The following is a 25,113-nucleotide window of genomic DNA, read 5'->3' as shown; positions in this document are numbered from 1 at the left end:
TACACATACATACATACACACACACACACACACACACACACATCACGCCATCCATTTCCTTTGACCATCCTAATTCAGTAGTTGGCAGTTTTCATTTCCAAATCATTATGGGGATGCTTTAAATAACTGGGAGGATCATAGGAAAATGGAAAATTGAACCAATTGAAATATTAGACCTGTTTTTAAAATTATGGGGATTCTAGAAACAATGAAAATCAGAGGGCCAACATTTTAGTATAGCATCTCTAAGGTGGAATGAAGAAGGATAATACCAAACTTTTTCTTTGTCTCAATATGGGTAGTCATACAGTGATGATTTGTTTCATTTTAGCCACAAGTTAGTTACCTGATTTCATTCTGAATTCTTATCATAATAAACAATTTTTAAGAAAATTTTTATTCATATTTTATGAAAGAATTAGAAAATTCTTCAGAATCACAAAAATGTTTTATAGTGTCAAAGATAAAAATATAAAGCTCACAACAACTTATTCACAAGTGTGCTTTGGAGATCATAAATACACTTGTAAGTAAGTTGTTAAGAATGTTTTATATTTTTAGCTTTGTTTATGGGGTACCATAAATAAACTCTAAGCATAAAGCTCAAGCTGGGAAAAATTTTGCCATGCTGGTAAGAGACATAAAGCATTTTTCTAAAAATCAGAGAGCCTTTGCATATCATCAATGAAAAGAGCAAAAACTAAAATAAAAATAGATGTAAATTATAAACCATCAGTTTACAAATAGACATATGAAACCATGCTTCATGCAACAGCAACAATGAGGTACCATTCTGTAGCAGACTGACCCAAATATTTAAAATTTATAATGACCAATGCTGTGAATATGTTGGGAAAACAGAAACTCTCATTCTACAGATGGGCACTACAGACTAATAACAAATGTTTGAAGAGTAATTTGATAATATCTTCAAATTGTGAAGTGCACCCATCTTTGACCAAAGCATTCCACTCAGCATTATACACTACAGGCGTACATTGACAGTTATATAAAGAAAAATGTACATGCCTTACCTGTCATCGTATAAAACTGGAAACAGCCCAACTCTCTGTCAGTGGGGAGACCAACCAAATGAATCATGATATGGCCATAAAAATGCATATTCTGTAATCATTAATTACAGGGCAGGTGGACAGGCAGGGACTGAGGAAAGGTGTATCTTTGGGGTCCTCTGGGAAGATGGGTCAAGGAAAGAGTGAGGAAGAGTAGGCAGGGAGAGCCTTCTGACTGTGTTGTGGATCTGACACAAGAGAAGAGAAGGGAGGAATCAGGATTGGGTAGGAAGGGTCTCAAATGCAGTTCTGCTCTGAGAACATCTCAGCCAGGTGGATGTGAAGCCCAGGAGCAAAGACTCCCCAGAGAACAGCCTCATGTTGGGCAGGAATGCCTCAGCTCTAGTAAACCCACTGTGCTCAGCCATTGGCAAGAAGCATCCTGGGAAGAGCATGGCTTCCATGTAAACGCTGTGGCAGATTCCAAAGGTGCAGCAGCTGGAGGTGTCAGCTAATTATACTCCTCCTGGCAGGGTCCCTCTTAAAGGACATCTGAGGGGCAAACCCTCATGGCTGTCATGTAAGGGCTTACGTTCTATATTATTTACTTGTATTCAAGTGTTTCAATAAATATGCACCAATCAATCCATAAAAATCAAGAAAAAAGTTTTTTGAAAATCAACCCCAATGCTCCACTGCCCCAATTTTAATATACAAATTGTCAAAATATATATATGCAAATAAAGGAGTCTAATGGAATTGTATTTTGAGGAAATGGTGGTGGCAGTCTTCAGAACTACCCCAATGAATTTGCTATAATTGTAAGATTTACTGGCTTGATCTCTGTAACAGTGGTCCAGACTTTGAAACTCGGGATGCATCTAAACACTGTTTGTTTGTTTTTAAATTAAGCAGTAGATGCCCATATAGAAGAATGGTACCTCATTTCCAGAGCTAAGGTGATACAGATACATTTAAGTAATTAGGAGTTCCACCTTATTAAACCTATAGTTAATAATTTGTATGTGAAGGGATGGGAAAGGGAGCATTGCAGTAGGAGGAAAGGTTGGGCAAACGTGTAGGAAAATTTCTCTTATCCCCCCTAACTATAAAACACTGACATAAAAACATGGAAAATAATATATACACATCTGGTATTAACAAGAGAGAAAGGTAATAGCATGCTTACTTGAGTTACAAAGTTCATTGTACTTTGATGAAAAAAATATAGAGAAAAACATTGCCGAAATTGTCATACAAATGCAAAAATATATTATTCTTAGTAATGTGGCTACACCACAGTAACTGCTGAATTCCTCAGTTAAATGTACTTCACACATTCCATTTATACTATAATAGGAGATGAGCACCTTTTAAAATGACAAATGAGCATAAGGCAACAACTGTCTTCACTGCCATCATAAATGCATTTTAATTCTGCATATGCCGTGTTTAGTTGTTTAGATCAGTAACTGCTTTAAAATTTCTCTCCAGTGATGCTCTAGTACTTCTGTCTATGCCTGAACACCACAGGTGTTGGCCCTTTCAATCCTGCAGCTGCACAGGAGTCTCTGGAAACAGCCATCCTTCTGAAGAACCATCCCAGGTTGTCCAGCTATATGGTTGCACTCAGATATTCCTTACTGGATTCTTGTTTTATACCCAGGTATCAGGAGACATCAAGGAGCATGACAGACGGCCCTGGAAATGTCCTGAGTCCTGGGACTTCTCTTTTCTCCAAGAGAAATTCCCATGGAACAACCTTAACACTAATGTGGGATGGCTTAACCTTTCACTTCCTTATCTCTTGTTCCCTTTGGTGGTCTTTGCTGGGTTCTATGTTTGTTTTGATGCTGAAGCTGCAGCTCTTGGGGAAATCCCATGGGGTCAACTCTAAACAGTAAAATTATTAACCGCTGCCTGGAAGAGTAAAGGCAAAGTCAAGCCTCGTTCAGAGCACTTGCTGACTTTCTGAAAAGGTGCATGACACTACAAGGTAGCATTTGTGAGAACATCCCTCTTGCTAAAGTCCACTCACAAATGTGTAATGAATGACTAAAGCTGCAACTGTCCGATGCGGCAGCCACATGTGGTTGTTTAAATTTATTTAAATGGTTTCCATATGCTCATCAATGCAAAATGAAAATCATACAGGCAGCATCTATCTTCTAACTGGATATACTCATGAAGGCTTGCATACTGGCCAATAGCATTGATAGTTTGCTGTTCTTCCACTATTTCTGATCAGGTTGAGGATTCTAAAGTCCCCATAATGCCTTGCTTAAGTAAGATTAGTAGAATAGATGTCTAAAGTTGGATCCCTGAGTTATCCTGCCATCGGTGGATCCATCACAAATCACCAGTCATCCAAACATGGCAGAAGAAAGTTCAAGTTCTTGCCCCAACAAGTGTTATCTAGATAGTGTTATCTCCTGGAATACCTCTTCTTATCAAAATGTTATTCTCCTCCCTAGCTCCAAGAATAAAGAGAAACAAGCCAGAAAGCAAACTTAGGGAGGGAAGGAGCAGTCAGCCCTGGACAATGCATTGTACCAGCTCCCGAGATGCTGCTGTGCCCCTCAGAATGGAGTGAGGATATCGGTTATTTTCAAGCATTTCCCTAGAAATGTCTTCATAGAAAGTATTAGTGTGCTATGAAGTCACAATACGCCTAACATATCCAGAAATATAATTCAGTACACCCTAAAAATTAATATTAGAATCATCTGTGAGAAAATGGTTCCATAATATTTTTTTAAATTAAGTGTTTGACTTAACAATTGTGTATAAAGATATACTCAACCAATATAGCTAGTTATAAAATAGTTTTCTGAATCAACTTTTCTGAAAGCACTTCAGAATCCTCTCTTAGCTATGACCTTGCCGAGCAAGCCAGCAGCCATGGCAAGACCCACCTCTCAGAATATGGATTTGAAGCCACTTGTTTTTATCTTTATTTTGAATTATTTACTTCAGAAGCCCAATGCTGGTGGACCAATTTTTCTGTTATCTCTCAACCCCAGAAGGCACAATGAGTGGGGCTCCTGAAATAGAGTCAGAGAGTTAATATTTTGATTAAGAGCAAATACAAATCTGTATGTACTTCAGCTGTCATTAATTGAGTCCAACAGGCTTTTTTCCCTCTGAGCCCAGACTCTCCTTCAATCTCATCTCAATCCAGCATACCAGGAAGCCATTAGCAAGTATCCCATTGGGACTTGGTACCCCTGTTTTCATCTGAACTTAACATGGCTTTTCTTTTGATGATGTTGATTGGTTCCCCCTCATCAATATTTTCATTTATTAGTTAATTTGATCTACAAACTAATTTATTGCATTTTTAAAAGGAAATTGGAATGAATTCTTTTAAACAGTACAAAATCTTCTGGAATGTACAGAATTGCTTTTTTTGGCCTTTTTTTTTTTTAGGATTTTCTTAAAGACCTTCTTACTATATCTGCATTTATTCAGCAAAAGGTCACCAGTACTACACTGTTATTCTTCCAACTATTCAATGCTGAAGAACATTGAAATTTTGTTTTTATTGGTCATGTGAAAAGCATAGCAGAAACAGCACATCCCTAATCATCTGAATTCTGTTCTTCAATCTCACAAAAGAGAAAACAACAGGCTCTTGTTTTCCAAATGGACAGTCTCCTCAGTTTGGGTCACTAATGAAACTTTGTTTTTCAGGATGATAATTCCACTGTACCATTTAATGTGAAATTGTTTTTAAGTGAGTATTTATGCCCATAGACCAGAAATGTATTTATCAGTTTAATTCTAATCCTGCCCTTATTCCCGGAAGCATAGGCATGCTTGCATGCAAGTATAGATGAAAAGAGGAAAGGAAGGATAATTAGGTTTTGTAATTGGACAACCAATTTCTGCCTTCCTGTAATGGTCTTAAAAGCTGTTTCAAAAACCCTTTCATTGAATTTGTAGTTGACTCAATTTGGTGACACAATTTTTGAAAAATTAACCAAGTTCGTGTATGTAACTCTGGCAACCTAGAAGCACAATTCGCTTCCATGGCTATTGATCTATGTCTCTCATACACCAAGGTCAGCTTTGCTGGCAGCGATGACTCAGTACTGTTCTATGTTCCCATCCATCACTCCTCCAAAGACTCATGCACTCATTTTCCCTGCTTTCTGCCGGCAATTGGGATCTAGCATGTCCCCCATGGTAGAGAAAGGGAGATCAGGGGGCAGAGATGTGAAATGCCTTCCAAAGCCTTAATAGCAAGTAAGTCATAGGATGAGAGGATGAATTGAAATGTCCCAGTACTTGTAATGTTGTGTGCTGATGGTGCCGTTTTTATATCTTCTGTGAATTGCTATGAATTAAGTATTCAAAACTGAGAGCTGCCTATGTGCTGCCTTTGGCTAGATGGCCACTGCTGGAGGGGCGCGGGGGCGGGAGGTCTGGAAACCATTGCTAATTATCACTTTAGTTATTATTTTCCCCAAAGAAAAATATGGATCCTACTTCCTAACCTTATTTGGTTGAGGATGCTTAAAACCAAGATAGAGACATTTTTAAGGTTGAAGCAAATACTTTGTCTAGTACCATTAAATCTGAATGCCTAACATAACACCGTTTTTCATTCTCTTGGATTTCACTGGCACCTGAGTAAGTGAATCGCTGTGTTTTTTTTTCCTGGATATTCAGAATCAAACAGGCCTACCTACCCCATCCTGTCATGTCTGAATTGCAAACTATTTTGAGCATTCTTTTTGTTCGTTTCCTTCCACCCATGCCTGTGTAGGGCAGCCCGAAGCAGTCGACAGCAATGCATCCTCTCAGACAATGCATTGTAATATCTTTCTCTTTCAAATTCTGTTTCACGTAGTCATTTCTCATGTTGTGTTGGAAACCCCCCCAAAAAAATTCATTCCACACTGTCATCCCTTTGTCCTAACCAGAACAACTCGATCGTGTCGAAGAAGGCATGAACCATATCAACCAAGACATGAAGGAGGCCGAGAAAAATTTAAAAGATTTAGGGAAATGCTGTGGCCTTTTCATATGTCCTTGTAACAAGTAGGTACTGGGTACCAGCTCTAATCTGTGGCGTCCAGTTTTCTTTCTTTCTTTCTTTTTCTTTTTTTAATGTCAAAGTGAATGTCTGAAGTTTTGTCTTTTTTTTCTTTGTCCTTTTCCATCTGCTTCATTCTGTGGGGATAAAATACTTGTATTTAATCAGAACAACTGGAACGCATTGAGGAAGGGATGGACCAAATCAATAAGGACATGAAAGAAGCAGAAAAGAATTTGACGGACCTAGGAAAATTCTGCGGGCTTTGTGTGTGTCCCTGTAACAAGTAGGTGCTGCCTGCCTGCCTGAAGCTTTGGTTTCCCAAGGCCCATCTCCAAGCCTTGACAAGCTCATTCCCGCCAGGCACAAAGGCAGGATGAGCATGTGGCATGCAGAACAGATCAATACCGTCTCCAATGCATTCATCTCATAGCCTAGATGATATTAGTGGGAGTTACTGTCTATGCATTAAAAATCAGGCATACTACAGTGAAAGCTTCACTGTCAGCAACTTTTATAGACGAACATTTCAACATTTTCCAGAAAGTGTACTTTGACACAGAGACTAGCCTCAAGAAAGAGACACCCAATGAATTTTCTTTTCTCCCGACCCCAAAAGCCAAAATTGCAGATTTAGAATAGACTGGAGGTAAATTTGGAGAGGAGACACACATATATCAAGGGTTAATTTTTCAGAAGCAAGAGACAGGTAATTTGGCCCAAGTAAGCATTCTATAAATTAGTCTATGACAATGATTCACCCTTTCAACTGCCCGCCAGTTGCCAAACCTGATCAGCGATTAGACAAGAGATGCCACAGTTATATTCAAGGCAGAGGCGAGGAGTCCTTCAGCAAGAAGTGCTCAAGCCTTACCCAAATTGGACCCATCCCTCCCAAATTCCTCCTCTTGGAAGATCTATCTGTACACTGGCCAAAATGTTGAAATGTGTAGATTTTGCATGCACAACATCACAAAACATTCAACTGTTCTCAAGGTTCTGCAACGCTTTTTTGGAATGTAGCAGAAATGTGACATGTGGTTATAAAGGTTTGCAACAGAAGGAACCTGAAAATGAGGGTTCTGGAAGATAGTTTCATTTGACTAGCAGTGGGGAAAAATGCATGAGTGGGTTGTCCAACATGCATTTGGAAAATTAAACCCATTACTTGATCTCCCTCACCCCTCCCATTTCCCTTTGAACAGAAACCTTTTTTCCTAAAAACTCTCCTGGTCCTAACTTTTAGAATAGAAATCGATGTCATTTCTAGCTGATTATATGACCATTCACATCCTTTAAACTTTGAGGCTGATTTAAAATATCCCACTTCCTGTTTAGGAGGGGGAGGGGCTCAATTTACAAATAATTTCAAAACTTTTTTAAAAAAGAGAATGATTTACAGTAAAGCCTGATTAACTGGAATGTAGCTAACTGGAACCCTCAAATGTATTATATTTTTGCTTCCTTCCATTTCTGGCAAAAAGACACAAATGAACAAATTGGGGGGAGGGGGGCGGGGGGAGGGAGGAATCACATCAGGGATTGAAAATGGGCAATCTAGGTAGTTTGGATTCTCACACTCAGTCTCCATTCTATAACTTCCACATCTAAGAAGACCAAACAATGAGTTGATTGATCTTCAGAGTAAAGGCCATCAGATACATCAAGAGAAAGCATAATCAATAAAAGATTCAATCACGTTCACTACCCTAAGACAAAGACAGGAAAGTGGCTCAAGAATCCAACTGATAATCAACAATCACCCCTTAAACAAAATTTTCCTCCATGGCCCACTGTTAATGAAGAAAGTTATATAATTCACCAAAATGACTCATTTCAAAGCATTCCAGTTAGTCAAGATTTAACTGTATAGTCTTTAGTGGCTACTTGCCACCAGGTGAGATTTACACCTGTTTTGTGATCATTCCAAAAGATACATTTTTCCCATTCATCAACTAACTGTGTGTGGAGAAAGGGTGGAGGCAGACCCCCACCCCAAGGATGTATTCTAATGTTTGAATGAGATGATGGCCCCTGTGAATTCCACATATGAGTTGGCACCAATTCCTTATTGCACAAGAGACCCTCACTGAGCTTCAAAGCTTGACCGAAGTGTTCCCTATTGTGTGTAAATAATGCTGTAAAAACCATGTGTCACAATGCAGTGTCTGGTGGTGCCCTGGACTCTCTGGGGGCTTCGCCCTGTCTCGGCATGTTTCGAAGGATTATGATAGATGTACGGCAGTTATGTGAGTCTATGTGCAGCATTGTGAGTGCAGTGATTTGCCTTCTTTCAGAAACGCAAACCTTCCTACCCTCTTGACTTTGCCAAAGATGGTATACCAGACATTTACATAGCAGAAAACATCACCAGGTCCATGTAACTTCTTTTAATGTGAGGAGGGAGGGGATAGGGAGTGGGGGGAAAAAACAAAACCAGATGCTAAGCTTCATTAAATTAGTTTTTGCATCCTGTCCCACTGAGTGGGCCCACGGTTCTTTAGCGCAGTAAATTTTGACTGCTCTAAGGGCTCTACGCTAGATTGTGGGAGCTACTGAGGGTTCATTTGTACGATTTTCTAATTTGTCTCCAGGGTTGTTTGATCCCCAATCTGCAAATATTAATATTAGAGCTACAGATGGCTGTGGTTCTCTGAAGTAAAAATGGGGGGTGGGGGATTAAATATCTTTAATAGAAATTGTGAAAATGGGACCAAAGGAAGTTCTTTTGATTTTTTTTTGGACTAAAAAGTGTGTGGTTTCTACTATGCAAAGAACCTAAAAACATCTTTGATTGCCTTAAATAACAACACACCCACCAAAATATGCTGCACATGTTCCTATTGGGCACAACAGGTATGCCTGGATTTTAAGTTTCTCTCCAAGGCAGCTCAGTGAAATATGGCCCATGGAGGCCACACTAGTTCCAGACCACTCCCCCTGCCACATCCCAGGATAGTTTGAAGTAGGAGTTTGTACTCACTCCCACCCTGCCCTTGAGCCCGACAAAGAAGCTATTGAAACTGCGTTTCAAATCCTCATGAAGGCTATTACTGCCCTGCTAGTGCCTTTTTCGAGAATGGTCAACTTCTGGAGTAGTTTGGCTTAAATGAGAATGCTTCACTTTCTACTCATGCCTGTAGCTGGTGCATGAAGAAGACGTAGAGGGATTTCCCTTTTTGGTGCTAGATGGCTTGTTCTCTCTTCTATTTTCCTGCATTCATTTCACTACGCCTCTTTTACTTTTTGTCTCTGTGGACAAAGGTTTGTACATCAACTCTGGATGTATGGTGACTGTTTGGAAGTACCGATATATTATCTAATTCAGATCATGCTAGAGGCAACTCAGAGACCGTCACCCTTGGCCAACCACCAATCCTTTATGTCCTTCATGCAGAGTTGGAATGGTTAGTTCCGCACATGTGTTGGGGGTGGGTTGGGGGGAGAAATTAAACGGAATTCTGCATGATAGTGTGTAAAAACTTGGTTGAGTATGTTTTTCTTGATGACAGTGTGTTGCTGTGGTGTGATGTACACACTCTACTTGGCAGTCTTGTTTTGTGTCTGTCTGCCAGTATGTTTTCCTGTGTGTTTTGTGTCTCAAAATATAACCATGTCACTGAAATAGAACTGAATGTCCTCCAGCTACCTTAATCCTTGTCTTAAATCTAACTAAACTACAAAAACATGCCAAAACAAGAACAAATTGTGGGCAAAGGTTACAGTCTTGACAATTGCAATTGACTCAATTGGACATGAAATGCTGAGTAGCTGAGGCATGGTGGTGGCCAACTGTTTGGGTCCATATTATGATATATCGGTATTCTCTAATGCCTCAACTTAAAACTCATTCGCTTGGTTCGGTTCTTGGCTTGAAGAGATAACTGTTGCTGTGAGCTTGACGTTCTACCATCTTGCCTTGTCACTCACCCTCTTTTTTGCATAGGCTTAAGTCAAGTGATGCTTACAAAAAAGCCTGGGGCAACAATCAGGATGGAGTGGTGGCCAGCCAGCCTGCTCGTGTGGTGGACGAACGGGAGCAGATGGCCATTAGCGGTGGCTTTATCCGCAGGTGAGCCTTGCACAGCCAACACTGTAACAGTTGTCTATTTATGAGTAACAAACAACCCCAAACTGAATGGTTCTTTAAACAACACCCATTTTATTACTTATGAATCTGTATGTTGGTTGGGTATTTCTTCAAGAGCCTAGGTTCATTCATTATAGGCAACTGGGTGTGGAATGATGCAACATGGCCCACTCATTTGTTTGCGGCTGTCAACATCGGCGAGGGTTGGCAGGGGATGTCAGCAGACCGCCTCTGTTCTCATGTCATCTCTCCAGCAGAACAGCTCAGGCGTCTTACATGGTGGTGAAAGCATTTTAAGGGGCAGGCTCCAATTCACAAGCACTTATCAAGCCTTTGCTTGTGTCATATTTGCCAAAGTCTCACCAGACAGAGCAAGTCACATGATCACATGAGCAGCAAACAGGCACCTCATTCCATGAGTTTAATCGAACAGAGCTTATTAAAGAGGTTGGTTACAGAGGTATGGACAGGGATAATGACAAGTAATGGTAAAGCACTTATGGATTAGCAATAGCAGGAAGAGTCCTGACAGGACAGAAGAGAGCTGTTACCAGAACCCAACAAGAGTGATAGCTGTGGGTAGAGAAATGCAGCCACTGCCAGGCAATAGATGTGCCGACCCCTCCCTCCTCTTGCCTTCCAGTCACTCACTGGCCATTTGCAAAGCCCTCTGGAAGTCAGAAGGTGAGAAAACCTGGGTGATACAGTTGTAGAGAGGTCAGCCGCTTGGGGCAGAGAGAAACGGTCAGGGAACAGATCTGGGCAAAGAGACAATAATGAGCATACCTGGCTTCTTATTAATCATTTCCTTTGAGATCTGGAAGCAAAAGCCAACTTAAATATCAATTTTTTAAAATCTTAAATTACACAGAACTCAGCTTTCAGGAGACCAGAAAACAAATACAGTAACAAATATTCCAGGTGTTGAAAAGAAAAAAACAAAACGATCTCTTTTTATAGGCTACTATACCAGGACTCAGCAGCAACTAGGGTAGTTGCTTGTATAGTTATCATCACCAGGCCCAAATGTTGCCCACCAGTAACCCAGGTTCAAGTGACAGGTCACTCTCACTTAGGTATAAGGTCTAGATATCTACCTAGAGCCTCACAGGTGGCAATTCTATTCCTGTTTCTCCCTGCTCCCAGGGAAACTAGATGGAGGTCTCAGTCCGGGCTGCATATTAGAATGACTGAAGAAGATTTTTTTTTAATACAAGTGCCTGGACCTAATCCACACCAATTGAATCAGAAGCTCTAGAAATGAGACCCAGGCATCTGCAGGTTTTTAGAAAATGCCCAATCAGGGCTGAGAACCACTGAATAGGAAGTACTAGTATGCCTTAGCTGTTGATGATCATTTAAATAAGCTTCTCTTCTAAAAAAGCTAGGAAGCCCCCCCCCCCCTTTCATTTTCTCTGGACTGGGTTGCTTTCAAACACTTAGCAGGAGTTATTATGGGGGGAGGATTTTAAGTCCTCTGATCATTTTTAGCCCATCACCATCTGTACTGGGAAAATGTTATTTAGCCAGAATATTCTGGTGTAAGTACCTACCATTTGCAATAAAGAGTTACTGTTCCACTGCTTTTTCACTTTCAAGCTGAGCTATAGAAAAAAGAAATGGCAAGATGGTAAGGCACTTTGAGAACCTACTCATTTCTCCCCACTCAAACTGGAACAAAACCTTTTAGCACAGTTGTTTTCGCTTGAAATCATCCATTCACAATGCCACCAAAAAACCCATAGCATTGAAATCTGAGCAAATAAAAGTCATCTTGAACAAGTAGTTCCCTGTGGAGTTCTGGGGAGCAAGTGGGATTAAGGGGCAGATTGAAATGAACATTACTCTTCCCATTGATGTTGGTCCCAAATGGGGAAGAAGATGAGCAGAGAAATTCACTGATTTCACGCAATGAGCTTTTCTCTCATTTTGAATTTGACTCTTGGAGATTTGGGTTGACATTTCAGAAAGAAAAATATAGTTTCTAACTAGTTCCATCTTCATTCTCTGACCAAGAAACATCCCAACTAAAAATAATTTTCTTTTTTAAAGATGAAAATTGGGGTAAATATTTGAAGGGAGAAAATAATGTGTTGGTGGAAATTTAACAGGTAATCTATTTAATAATCGAAATTCTTTAAAAATGGAAATTCAAGGGTTTAAAATGCATTTTAAATTGTTTTCTAATACAATAAAATAAATAAAAATTACTTTCTAATGTATAAAAGCTAAATCATGTTATCATATTGAATGGAGATTTCAGGTAGATAAGATTGATATCTAGGGGTCTATAGATTTTTTCCTAAGGTTTGGATCCTTGATATTCAAGGTGTGTGTTTTTTTCTCATCCTTACCCACTAAAAATTGCTGTTTCACTCCAGGGTAACAAATGATGCCCGAGAAAATGAAATGGATGAAAACCTGGAGCAGGTGAGCGGCATCATTGGAAACCTCCGTCACATGGCCCTGGATATGGGCAATGAAATCGATACACAGAATCGCCAGATCGACAGGATCATGGAGAAGGTAAGCATGTGGCAGTCAGCAAGTTTCCATTGTTCATTACTTCTGAACTAAACACTGAGAAAGTGTGAAGGGCATAATGAGACCCTCAAACCGTGGCATTGGATTCAGACACACTGGTAGACAAAAATTTAGCAACAGATAAGTAAGTAGAAGATAGAATTTAATCTAGCAGATATTCCTCAGGGCACCTCTATTTCCAGCAGTGTGCTCAGCATCACAGAACATATAAAGATGAGAAAGATACCATCCATCTGCCAAGAAACTCACAGCCAAGGAGAGACGGTTAGCCTCCAGATGAATTTACTGCCACAGAAAATGTAATTCACTGAGAGCGCCACGCAGAAAATGCTAAGAAGGTTAGATGAAGGAAGATTTCCAGGTTCAGAGGATGGGAAAATCTGAAGAAAAAAAAAGAATTGAACTTGAACTGAGTTTTAAAGGATGGTTAGGAACTAGTCAATGGATATGATTTAGGAATAAAATCAGGAAATGAGGAAAAGAATAATTATTTTAGTTTAGGCAGAAGATGAATATAAGCTTTGATTTTTATAAATGCCAAAGTTTTAATGATAGTTCTAAAAGGCTCAGATTCCATTTCCAGTCCAACAGTAAACATGTCCAGATTTCAAAGTGAGGAACATAATGTGACAAGATTGAATTCACACAAGGACACCAGATATGGCTCTATGACTGAGCCCATAGGGTCACCAAGAGGCTTAAGGAAGAGTGGCAAGGGTAGAATGGGAAGGGGTGGGTTTGGAGGCTTGAGATTAGAAGGGAAGAGAAAGAAACATTGGAAGGCCTTTATAAAAAGGACACCAAAACCTAATATTCCACAAGCTTTTAAAAAAGGACACCAAAACCTAATATTCCACATTATATAAATCTGACATTGTTTCTATATCCTTGTATTTCAACCCTCCCCAATCAGTAGAATCTTGATTAATGCTTAAAATCTCTTAAAATATCCTAATTCAAAAGAAAAAAATAGACACATTATAGGTTTAATCATAATTGTGTATCAATTCTAGTTGGCTGATCTTAAAATGCATAAGTTTATTCCCTGGAAGATATTGAAGTTTTCCACCTGAGCCCCTGAATTTCCTTTTAACAAGTCATTCTACTTTGATGAACAGAGAAGGATGTTTTTGAGATCTCTTGAATCATAAGGCTAAATACTCAGTTTCTTACTACCCAAGCAGTCTCCACTGATTTGAAAAAGGAATGAGTAGACATAAAAAAAACACTTTGCCTTGTTGTATTCTAAGGGCTCCATACTGAAAGTATCTGAATGCATAATATTTTGCCTGATCAATATTGAGCTACACAAATGTCAGTGCTGGTTGGCAAAATGCTTGTGCTTTACTTACTTTTACAAGTCATGACATATTTACCATTGTTTAGAGCCTTTGATATGCTGAAGCTTTTAAGGCTGAGCAAATCAATAGATTTTAGAATGATATTGAGAACTTCAAAAAGCACTGGAGTTAACACAAACTGACCTAACCCATTATGGCCCAGAAAAATAAACTAAGAAGTAATTGCTGAACTACCTTCCAACAGAAAAATGATTTGAAAAAAACAAGTAGTCATTTTCTATTCATGGACTCAATTCACTCAAAGATGTAGGGGGATAATGTATCTCTAACTCAATTAGCGTTCCAGAGGAGAACTTATACTAAGAGAGAGGGGTCAACCTTTATGGATAGAATTGGACTTGAAGCAAGAAAAAGTGTTCCTGGAAAGGCAAGTGGCACTTTAATTCTGCCACTTTGCAATTCTAGCTTTATTCTTCAGGGAAACCCTGTCATTCTGGGCCCAATTTACCACAAGGACAAAGACATATGAAGCTACATGGTTTAATCCAAAGTCACGGTGGGAAATAGCCATTATGGTTTGTATTGTTCCTTGAATGCTGAATTGCTTAAGAAGTGGGGAGGGGTCTAGTGGCCTTTGAATAACTAGCACCCCCCCCCCAAACCCCAACTAATTACAATCTGGACATGACTTAGTTAGAACCCACTTTAACCCAGCATGGCCCTCAAATGATACATGTTATATGGGCTTCACAATTATTAACAGACTTTCACCTTCTCATGTATGTTTGCATTTCTGTTAATAGGAAATGTTGTGCAAAGGTCTCTCCCATAACTAAGATTAAATTAAAATCACATGATAGAAGTAAAGAGAATTTTATGATGTCTCTCTCATATTCTCTCATGACCCCAACAACAACCTTCATTCAATTCCATCAGAAATGATCCTTTCTTATCATCAGGATTAATAATGAAATTTTGGGAGTTCAAAACAAAGCAATATTCACTATATCCCCCAAGGACTGTCAAGAAATTACTTAGCCTTTTTAAAAACCTTGCTTTCTAATTTAGGATATTTATATATGCAGGTAGGCAAAAGTAGGTTTACAGTCATTTGTATGGAAAGTAATACAATAATAAATACTACAAGAATAAACTGTTTTGTGAACTCACAACTGTAAACCTACTTTTTCCCACTCTTGCACAAACTATTATAAGGTTAAAAAGGTACCATTCTTTCAGAAAACTAAAATGGGGCAAGATTATATCAGATATTTTATGGAGTTGTTGCCAAGGAAAAACTTCAGTTTACAGTTATCATTCTTTCAGAAAACTAAAATGGGGCAAGATTATATCGGATATTTTATGGAGTTGTTGCCAAGGAAAAAACTTATAGATATCCAACTTCAGTTTACATTTATCAGTGAGCCCTAGCCAGTCTTGCTCAGTGGGTAGAGCATCAGCCTGCAGACTGAAGGGCCCCGGGTTCGATTACATTAAGGGTACATGCTCGGGTTGCAGGCTTGATCCCCAGTAGGGGGCTTGCAGGAGACAGCTGATCAATGATTCTCTCTCATCATTGATGTTTCTACCTCTCTCTCCCTCTCCCTCTCCCTTCCTCTCTGAAATCAATAAAAATATATTTAAAAAAATAAATAAATAAAGTTGTCAGTGGTAGATGTCACACCCGGTGAGATATAGTGAGGCTGCCTTAGCACTCCTCAGATTCTCCTATCAACTAGCAAACATGGCGTTTGAAAACTAAGATCTTGGGCCCAACAGGGTTTTCCTGCTTTGTGACCTGGTCTTCTCATCTGAAAGATAATAAGAGAATAGTTCAAACCTGGGATCAGAACTGACTGCCATGATGGGTAATGAGCCTCCAGTTCTGCAAGTCTCAGCTGTGGCCTAAAAACTACCTGCCATTGTCTGAAGTTGAGATTTCCAGAGTGTTCAGAAGGGTGGGCTAAATAGCGCCTTCTAATTCTCTTACTGGCTTTCCAGTGGGCATCTTGGCTTTCCCACAAAGGCAAATCTTGGGCATGCCAGCAAGTTCAGAATCTTCTAAATAGAGATATGAAGATGAATGGGCTGCACTCCATAAACACAGTTCTAAAGCATCTATAATAATAAAAGCAAAATATGCTAATTAGACCGGACAGCTGAACAACCTTCCGGACAACCTTCTGGACGAAGCTGAGCTGAGAGGGCTGAGCCCCTTGCATGAATTTTGTGCATTGGGCCTCTAGTATAAATAGAAAAACACAGGGGCATTCTCCAAATACCAGGAAGACACCTAAGAGAATGTTATCTCAGGATTTTTTTTGGAAAAAGTACTACTTCTGTTACACCAATAATAAAATGGTACCTTTTGTGTCAGATATCATATGGGCTGGAATATTGATATGTTTCAGAAAGAATTAAGTGGAAATCAGATGCTCATTGAACACAGGTCTGTTCCAGCTCCTTCCAAATCCTTTAAAGATATCCAGAGTGGCCTTGTGCTCCACTTCAAATTATCCTCTTGCCCCACCATGTGAAGCTCACTGGTGCATTTTTAATGCAGGAGGTCCTAGAACATTTGCCTCCAGAAATGCTACCTATTTTGAAATGGATAATTTTTTTTCATTTGAGATTTTCTCAGAGCTCAGGCTGGGAAAAATAGCTTAATTCAACCTGCAGGAGCATTGCACATTGGTCTGAGCCTGTAATTTTCCTTTGCATCCAAGTGTCATTGTTTCTGATAGGATTTGTAGCTGAAGAAAGACGATTTGAGAGCCAAGTAAAATAGGAGAGAATATCATTTTCCAAATTAGGAACCCTAGGCCAAAAATATGAGTCTATAGATCAAAACAATCAAGGAAAATTAATGCTCTCACTTGTTTTGAAAGTCAACTCTTGATAATCCAAACATATGGTAGGGAATCATTGCCAGATAATTCAGAGTTATGAATAACCTAGAAATATTTATATTTCCACTCACAAACTGCTATTTGAATATGGATAACTCTAGTGTCCTAGGAATTCACAATTAAACTGAATAAAGACCCAATTTGATAAAAATTGGAACTCACCAAACACAGCAGTAGATGCAAAACCAGTAATCATTGAATAAATACTATTGATAGAAAAACAGGTCAGTTTTCCTGGAATCTTTGTCTTTGTTTCTACTTGCTGCCTCATATGTTTCTCAGTGATGTTAGAAATAATTTATTTTCTGGTGTTTAAAGCTCTAGCTTGGTAGCAGCCCTGGTTTTCATTCTGTTTGTTCAGAAAAGCTAACTCAAGCAGTGAGAAGATTAATCAAGGTACAAAATTATGGTAAATGTATCCATTTTAAAATAAGTCAGTTATCAAACTCATAGGAGTGAATCTTCAGAAACAGGGCTGAAAAGTTATTAGACATCTCAAAAGCAAGCCAAATTTTCACCAAATAACACATTATGTGTATAAATGCAGTCGACATCTCAAAAGCAAGCCAAATTTTCACCAAATAACAATAATAGCAAGATAAGCTATATCGAGCACTTAATTCATGCAAAACCTTGTTCTAAGCACATTATGTGTATAAATGCAGTTCATCCTCACAGCAAACCTAAGAAGTAAAATGAGCAACATAGTGATAGGCAGTGTGGATTCGGACTCTAAGCTGCTTGCATTTGACTCTGGTGTCCCCATTTAAGGGGACTTATGACTTTAGACAAACTGCCTAAATCCTCTCTTCCTGGTTTTCTCACTTGGAAAAAGGAGCTAATAACAATACTGTATAGACCTCATAGATGATGTCAATCTTGGGTAACAACCAAAATTGGATGCGTGAAACATAGTAGACACTCACTCTCATTAGCTGTAGTCTTTATTGCCCCTGGCTTAAAGATGAGAAAGCTGAGGCCCCATCATGTTAAGTAATTTACTCAAAGTGACACTACTAATAAGTTATCCATGATTTGAACCCAACAACACTAGTGGTAGTAATTCAACTCAATCCAACAGATGTGACTGCCTACCGTAGAAGTCATTGGGTGCCATTTCAGGAGAGAAAAATAAATGATATAACTCTGTCTTCAAAAAGACACTCTCTGGTGGGGAAAACAGTCATGAGACCTAAGATCAAGTTTCTATGATCATGTCCACTTACAGTTATAAGCAATGACTGGGAACACAAATAAAGGGATCGTCAATTCTAATTGAAGTTTCAAGATGCCTTCACCCAAAAGGGGGCATTTGAACTAGACCCACAAGGATGAATGAAATGTTCATGGGTAACCTCAATTTTCTTTTCTTTCTCTTTTTCCCAGGCTGATTCCAACAAAACCAGAATTGATGAGGCCAACCAACGTGCAACAAAGATGCTGGGGAGCGGTTAAATGTGCGTGTTCTCTTCCAAATGCTGTCGGGCAAGATAGCACCTTCATGCTTTTCTCATGGTATTACCTAGTAGGTCTACATACATACACACACTAGTCCATCTCCATTGTAAATGTTGTCTTGTGTCATCCATCAACTTCCCAAAAATATTGTGTCTTTTGTTCTTTCTGAGTCTCTCTCTTTCCAAAGGTTGTATATAGTGGTCATTTGGTGGCTCTAACTCCCAATGTAAGATGTCTTGGGTTTCATTTTTCTTTTTTTCTCCTCAGTGGCGTTTGCTGAATGACAACAATTAAGGAATGCTCAATGTGCTGTTGATTCTTTCAATACAGAGTATTGTTCTTGTAAAACTGTGACATTCCACAGAGCTACTGCCACGGTCCTTTCTTTGGGTGTTGGGCTCTGAAACTCTCAAAATTTGCTGTCTTTGGTTCCTCCTGGCTGTCATCTGTCTTTATGATTTCACGATTAGACAAATGTGGAATTACATAACAGGCATTGCACTAAAAGTGATGTGATTTATGCATTTATGCATGAGAACTAAATAGAGTTTAGATTCCTACTTAATAAAATCTTTCCATGACAGTAGCATACTGATGAAAACACACACACACATGCAACAGCAGCAACAACAAACAGCAAAGCATGTTCAGTATCGAGACTGTCAAGATTAATTTATACCAGCAAAACTGCAGTAGTGTCACTTTCTTTCTGTCAATATAGAGACTTATTAATCATCATCATCCTTTTTAAAAAAAAGAATTTTTTAAAAAGATGAATTTGACACACTCACCATTTTATCATTTCCAGCAAAATAAACATTTGGCTGAAACTATGTCAAATGACTGTAATATCGGGTTTGTTTTCTGCTTTTGAAGGCTGTGTTTTGGAGAAAGCAATCTTGCTGTGAAACAGTGTGGAGATGTAAATTTTATAAGGCTGACTCTTACTAATCACCGTTTTTCCTGTGATTTGTTATCAGTACAGTTCTCTGTTGCTTAATCTAGAGCTATGCACACCAAATTGCTGAGATGTTTAGTAGCTGATAAACCTTTAAAAAATAATATAAATGAATGAAATATAAACTGTGAGATAAATATTATTACAGCATGTAATATTAAATTCCTTATGTCTCCTCTGTCAGTTTGTGAAGTGATTGACATTTTGTAGCTAGTTTAAAATTATTAAAAATTATAGACACCAACTGTCTGCTTTCACTTCTTCATGGACCCCATCTGACTTTGCACTCACACAGGAAGAGGAGACCTGGCTCCCCTGTCCGATTGCTCCTAAGAAGCCAATTCTGTGTGCTGAGGACACTGTGGAAAAAACAAACGCGTCTCCTTTAGATACAATTTCAATGGCAGTTGGAATGTGGCTTGATTTTTATAATCTTTTTCAGAAATCCGTGTGTGTAGATTCAGTGTTGGCTGTGGGAGGATATATAGTTTTCCAGAAAACATAGAAAAAAGAATGGAAAAAAATCTGCGGTGCTCAGACTTGGCCCTACATAGATTTAGGTATATCAGTTGTCAATCAACTCTTACTCTTCCTTCCTCCACCCAGTATATTCCCACCAAAATTGAGCCCTCCACAACCACCACCACTGCTGCCCCAACTTTTTAACAGTATTTCACCTATTTAAAGTATATAACAGTATTCACCTATTTAAAGTATATAATTCAATGGTGTTTAGTATACTCAGAGTTGTACAATCTAAGTTTAGAATAATGTCATCCCAAAAAGAAACCCGATTCCTATTAGCCATCACTCCCATCCCACTTTCCCCAGCCATAGGCAACCACTAATTTATGTTCTGTCTCTATAGATTTGCCTATTTTGAACATTTCATATAATGGAATTAGACAATATGTGATCCTTTGTGACCGGCTTCTTATATTTAGCATAATGCTTTCAAGGTTCATCCACGTTGAAACATATAACAGAGCTTCATTCCTTTTTATGGCCAAATAATATTATATGGAAAACACATTTTGTTTATCCATTCATCCATCAATGGACATCGGGATTACTTTTGCTTTTTGGCTATTATGAGTTGTGCTGCTATGAACACTCATATATAAGTTTTTGTGTGGACATGTGTTTTCAATTTTCTTAACATCACTATCATTTTTTCTACCATCATTGTCTCTACCACCAACACTTCCATCAGCATCACCATTACCTGTAGTACCTGTACCTGTACCTCCACCATAATCACTGCCTCGACTACCACCACCTTCACCTTTCTTCTGCCTCTTGCTACCTTTCCATCTTAAATAGCACCTCCACCACCTCCACCTTTATCACTGCTACCTTCCCAATTACCATTATCACCTTCATCAACACCGTTGCCTCCACCTCCATCTCTTTCACCACCTTCACCAACACCACCATTACCTCCCTTGCCTTATCGTCTGAGTAATTAAAATCCCACACTGGATACAAGAAAGGTAAGATATGGGCATTTTGCTTGAAGATCCATCACATAATTCATTCTGAAGCATATTTCTTTGATAATTGAGTTCATTCAACTTCAGCTCTAATGCAGTCAGCTCCTTTTGGCTAAAGGAGAACATATTCCCTGGGGATGAATCAGCTCTGTGTAATGTGCCAACTCAGGAAGTACATTAGAAATATAATGAGGAACACTGTAAGAGCTAAATCTTCCATCTCCTTCTTCCATCATCCTTCTACAAAAGGCCAGATGGCAGGGAAATGTGGCCCTGGGTCCTAGTAACAGAGTCCTTCCCTCTGTCTGCCTTTCCATTCTAGTTTCTGCTATCCTTCCACATCCTCCCCACATCTGATTTGACCAACTTTCCCTAATCTTTGTCTCAGTGCTTTGTCAGCAGGTTGATGATTGCAATGGAAATTAAGAGAAAGAAAAGAAAATTCATATTTTGTAATCATCCAGTCCATGCCAGGTGCTATGTTAAGTGACTTATTTAGTTAGATTCATTAAACCCTCTGAAAAACTCTGTAAAATGGGCATGATAGCCCATTTTGCAGAAGAAGATATTAATAGTTTAGTTAAACAAGTTATCCCAGCTAGTAAGTAATGTAGGCATGATTCAAACCCAATGTGTATAAAGCTATAGAGAAGCCTAAAAAATAAATTCAGGATGGTGCCTCTCTCAATTCAAACAGGAAACTCCAGGATATACTATTTGGCTTCACAAAGAACAGCAAAGACAAATGTACTGGACTTCTTAGCAGGAGGCCTTGGTGAACCTGCTTTTCATCATTCATTTATTAATTTGTGAAATATTTTCTGAGCTTCTATGCCAGGTCCTGAGAATTGAGAGCATCGCGGGGGGGGGGGGGGGGGGCGCGCTAGGGAGGCTATGAATTTCCTGCATTCATTGAACTTACACTCAAGCTGGGGAGAGATAGATAAACCAACAAGTAAAATATAAAGTATATCATATGGTAAGTATCAAAGAGAAATGTAGAACAATGAAGGGGATAAACAGTGGAGGACATAGGAGAGAGGGTGTTATTTTAAAATAGAGTGATGGGGAAAGACCTCACAGATGAAATAAGTTTAAGCAGAGACTTCTTCAAGTTTGGGGATAACTAAAATGATATGTCCAGAGTGAATGCATTTGGGGAGCAGGGGCCAGGATTGATGAAACAATGTACAAGCTCCTTATATTTTTTCACTTAGTAATGCTGGGGTTCCTCCTCTGCAACTCAGTCAATACCGGTTTAAAGTTTTTTCCCCCTTGTTCAGAAGAGACTTGCAAAATCCTTGGCCCAAGCAGGGACTCAAGTTTAGAGGATGAAACAGTGTGCAAAGGATGAGTATCAAGTCACACTTTCTTAGAAGAGTTGAAAGTGTTGCTTCATGGTCCAAGATGTAGGAATTCTTGCTTTAAGTGGTCTGTGTGTAATCATCAACTTAGTAATTTACCTTCGAGTAGGTTAGTGATATACCTCGGGTTCTCCATCTAGGTTTTAGAAACTCAAATCAATCTCCTAGAATGGAGGAGATTTGGGGAAACAAGGAAACAAAAGAAAAGTAAACTATTTAATATAGTCATTTAACCATAGATCCCATGGCTATTTCCAGGATGAGTATGGAACATTCTAGAGTTCCACCCCCAAGCAGGGTGCCACCAGCTGATGTTCCCTACCCACCCTTACACCCATCCTTAGCTTCTCCAGGCTCTTGCCATAGGGGCTTTACTGCTTTGAGTTCATGATCCTCTTTCCACAAACAACTCAAGAAAAACGTCGACCGTAATCCTTCTGCTGGGCACTGCTGGTGCCCTGGCCCACATCCTCTGAGCACTTACCTCTTCTCACAAAAGGTTGTTGCACGGAAGAACCCTGTACTTCTCTGCCTTGGGGCTGGGAACAGCAGAAAGGCTGACGTTTTGATACCCCTGGAAGCAGTCCTCAGCCAGGATGAATGGGGATGAGTGAGCAGATACCCAGTTTGCTTGGGCCCAGGTTGGATAGCTTTAGGTGTGTGTTCTACATTGTCTCCCAGAATGCCCCCAGCAGACTCAGTCTCCAGTTTCTCACAAGATCACTTGCCTGATGATTATCACTGTCTTTATCAACTGTCTTTTCTCCTCTGTGTCATTCCCACCTCACCACTTGTGTTTCCTAGAATCTCTTCTCAAACTACTTGCTCCCAAATTCTTGCTTGAAGGTTTGCTTCTGAGGAAGCCTTACCTTAGGCAATACTTTCTGATGAGCTAGAGGCCAGCCTCTGAGCATCTCCCCCAAAACACCAACATAGGGAAATGTGCTGCCTTCCACCTCCTTCCCAGCATTATTTGGACCCATCCTTAGTCAAGGAAATGCTCCTTTATTCCTACCGCCTGCATTTAAAAACTGGCATCCCTCAGTGGTAAGCAAGGAACTGCATGCAAAGCAATACCAACTATTGCCTGAGCCCACTGACCTTCATCTGTGAGCTCCAGCTTCTGCCACTCATGCACCACGACACCCTCCCCAACCGATGGTTGGAGAAACAAAGCTTCTAGTAAAAGGCAATATGTTGCCTCCCACAAAGTTATAAACTAAAGGGTGGCAAGGTGTGCTATGGGAAGAGAATTCAACCAGTGCATAGGAATTTGTTCATAGTTTTTTTTTAAACTATAGTCCGGCCCTCCAACGGTCTGAGGGACAGTGAACTGGCCCCCTGTTTAAAAAGTTTGAGGACCCCTGGTCTAAGCAAATGTTTAAAATGATGCTTGCCTTGCCTATTTCACTGGGTGGTTAAGAACATCTACTAGGATAATGTTCATTAAAATTCCTTGTAAATCATATGTGCCACCAACATGACAATTAAAGTGAAAGAAAACACAATCAACACCATCAGAGATAGAAGCAGATGTTCCTTGCCACTTCTAATGAGAGAATTCACTCACTGCATACATGCATACAAGATGCACTCACTGAATTTCATCTTAAATTTAAGCACATTATTTCCACATCAAATATGTTTCGCGCCTTTGTTAAATCTGCCAATCAACTGCCCTAGCCTGTCTGGCTCAGTGGATAGAGCTCCAGCCCATGGACTGAAGGGTCCCAGGTTTAATTCTGGTCAAGGGCATGTACCTCGGTTGTAAGCTCGACCCCCAGCTCTGGTTGCAACCAATCAATGTGTCTCTCTCACATTGATGTTTCTCTCTCTCTCTCTCTGTCTCTCTCCCTCCCTTCCACTCTCTCTAAATATCAATAGAAAAGTATCCTCCAGTGAGGTTTAACCAAAAAAATGCATTAAAAAAATCTACCAATCAACAACCAAGTACCTCCATGTACCAAACTGTAGCAGTTGATGTGCTAAATTTGTCACCATTAAAGTTCATCTCTCTGACTTTTACCCTAATGTCATAAAAGTCAAGGGCATTAACACTGTTTCTGCTGTCATTCACGTCTAAAATAGGAATTATTCCCTAGATATTGTGAGAACCAAATGAGTTGTACACTCTATCCCAGTGATGGCGAACCTTTTGAGCTCGGCGTGTCAGCATTTTAAAAAACCCTAACTTAACTCTTGTGCCGTGTCACATATAGAAATTTTTTGATATTTGCAACCATAGTAAAACAAAGATTTATATTTTTGATATTTATTTTATATATTTAAATGCCATTTAACAAAGAAAAATCAACCAAAAAAATGAGTTCGCGTGTCACCTCTGACACACGTGTCATAGGTTCACCATTACTGCTCTATCCTAATGTTACCTATTGTTTTCACTGCTGCCAATATTGTTAAAGATAAGGCAAACCAGACAAATGATCTAAGAAATATGGTGGGAGCTATGAAACTTCTGTAACAGTTAGCTATAACTATGAAACAAACCACCCCAAAACATGGTGACTTAAAGCAATGAATGTTTATTTAGCTTGCAGTTCTGCAGTTTGCCATTTTTAACTAGGCTTGGCTGGTAGTTCTGGTCTTGGCTGAGCTCCTCATGTTACTTAGTCAACTGCATGTCAGCTGAGCGGCTTAGCCTGTGAGAGTTGGCCAGCCATTGGCCAAAGCCCCTCACCTCTTCTCTCGGTTAACTCTCATTCTTCAGCAATCCAACCTAGATTTATTCTCATGGCAAAGTCAGGAAAATCCCAAGGAAGATAGTGGAAGCATGCAAAACTTCCTCTAAGCTCATCGTGCCTACCACTTTCTAGTGGCCAAAACAAGTGACAATACTAGTTCAGACTCAAAACAGGGCAATACTCTCCACCAATTATTGAAAAAAAACTTCAAAGTCCATATTATCAAGGGTGTGGATACAG

General features: G+C 39.4%; 1 protein-coding gene across 4 annotated transcripts in view; it reads left to right on the top strand.

Moving 5' to 3' along the window:
- SNAP25 (synaptosomal-associated protein, 25kDa) overlaps positions 1–19,558 on the top strand; it is an 85,249-nt gene extending 65,691 nt beyond the window's left edge. For 3 of the 4 annotated variants that reach the window (XM_005874652.2, XM_005874654.2, XM_014546470.1), the window contains 4 exons: positions 6,223–6,340; positions 10,001–10,126; positions 12,526–12,670; positions 18,285–19,558. In XM_005874652.2, the coding sequence (XP_005874714.1) occupies positions 6,223–6,340; positions 10,001–10,126; positions 12,526–12,670; positions 18,285–18,353 (458 nt within the window). In that variant the 3' untranslated portion in view covers positions 18,354–19,558. Of the gene's footprint in view, positions 1–5,941; positions 6,060–6,222; positions 6,341–10,000; positions 10,127–12,525; positions 12,671–18,284 lie in introns of all 4 variants that reach the window. The other variant, XM_005874653.2, reaches the window with a different exon arrangement.
- Positions 19,559–25,113: the final 5,555 nt, after the last annotated feature.

Source organism: Myotis brandtii, unplaced genomic scaffold (genome assembly GCF_000412655.1).
Source record: "Myotis brandtii unplaced genomic scaffold, ASM41265v1 scaffold45, whole genome shotgun sequence".
Classification (NCBI taxonomy): domain Eukaryota; kingdom Metazoa; phylum Chordata; class Mammalia; order Chiroptera; family Vespertilionidae; genus Myotis; species Myotis brandtii.
This window is presented reverse-complemented; position numbering and strand designations above follow the sequence as displayed.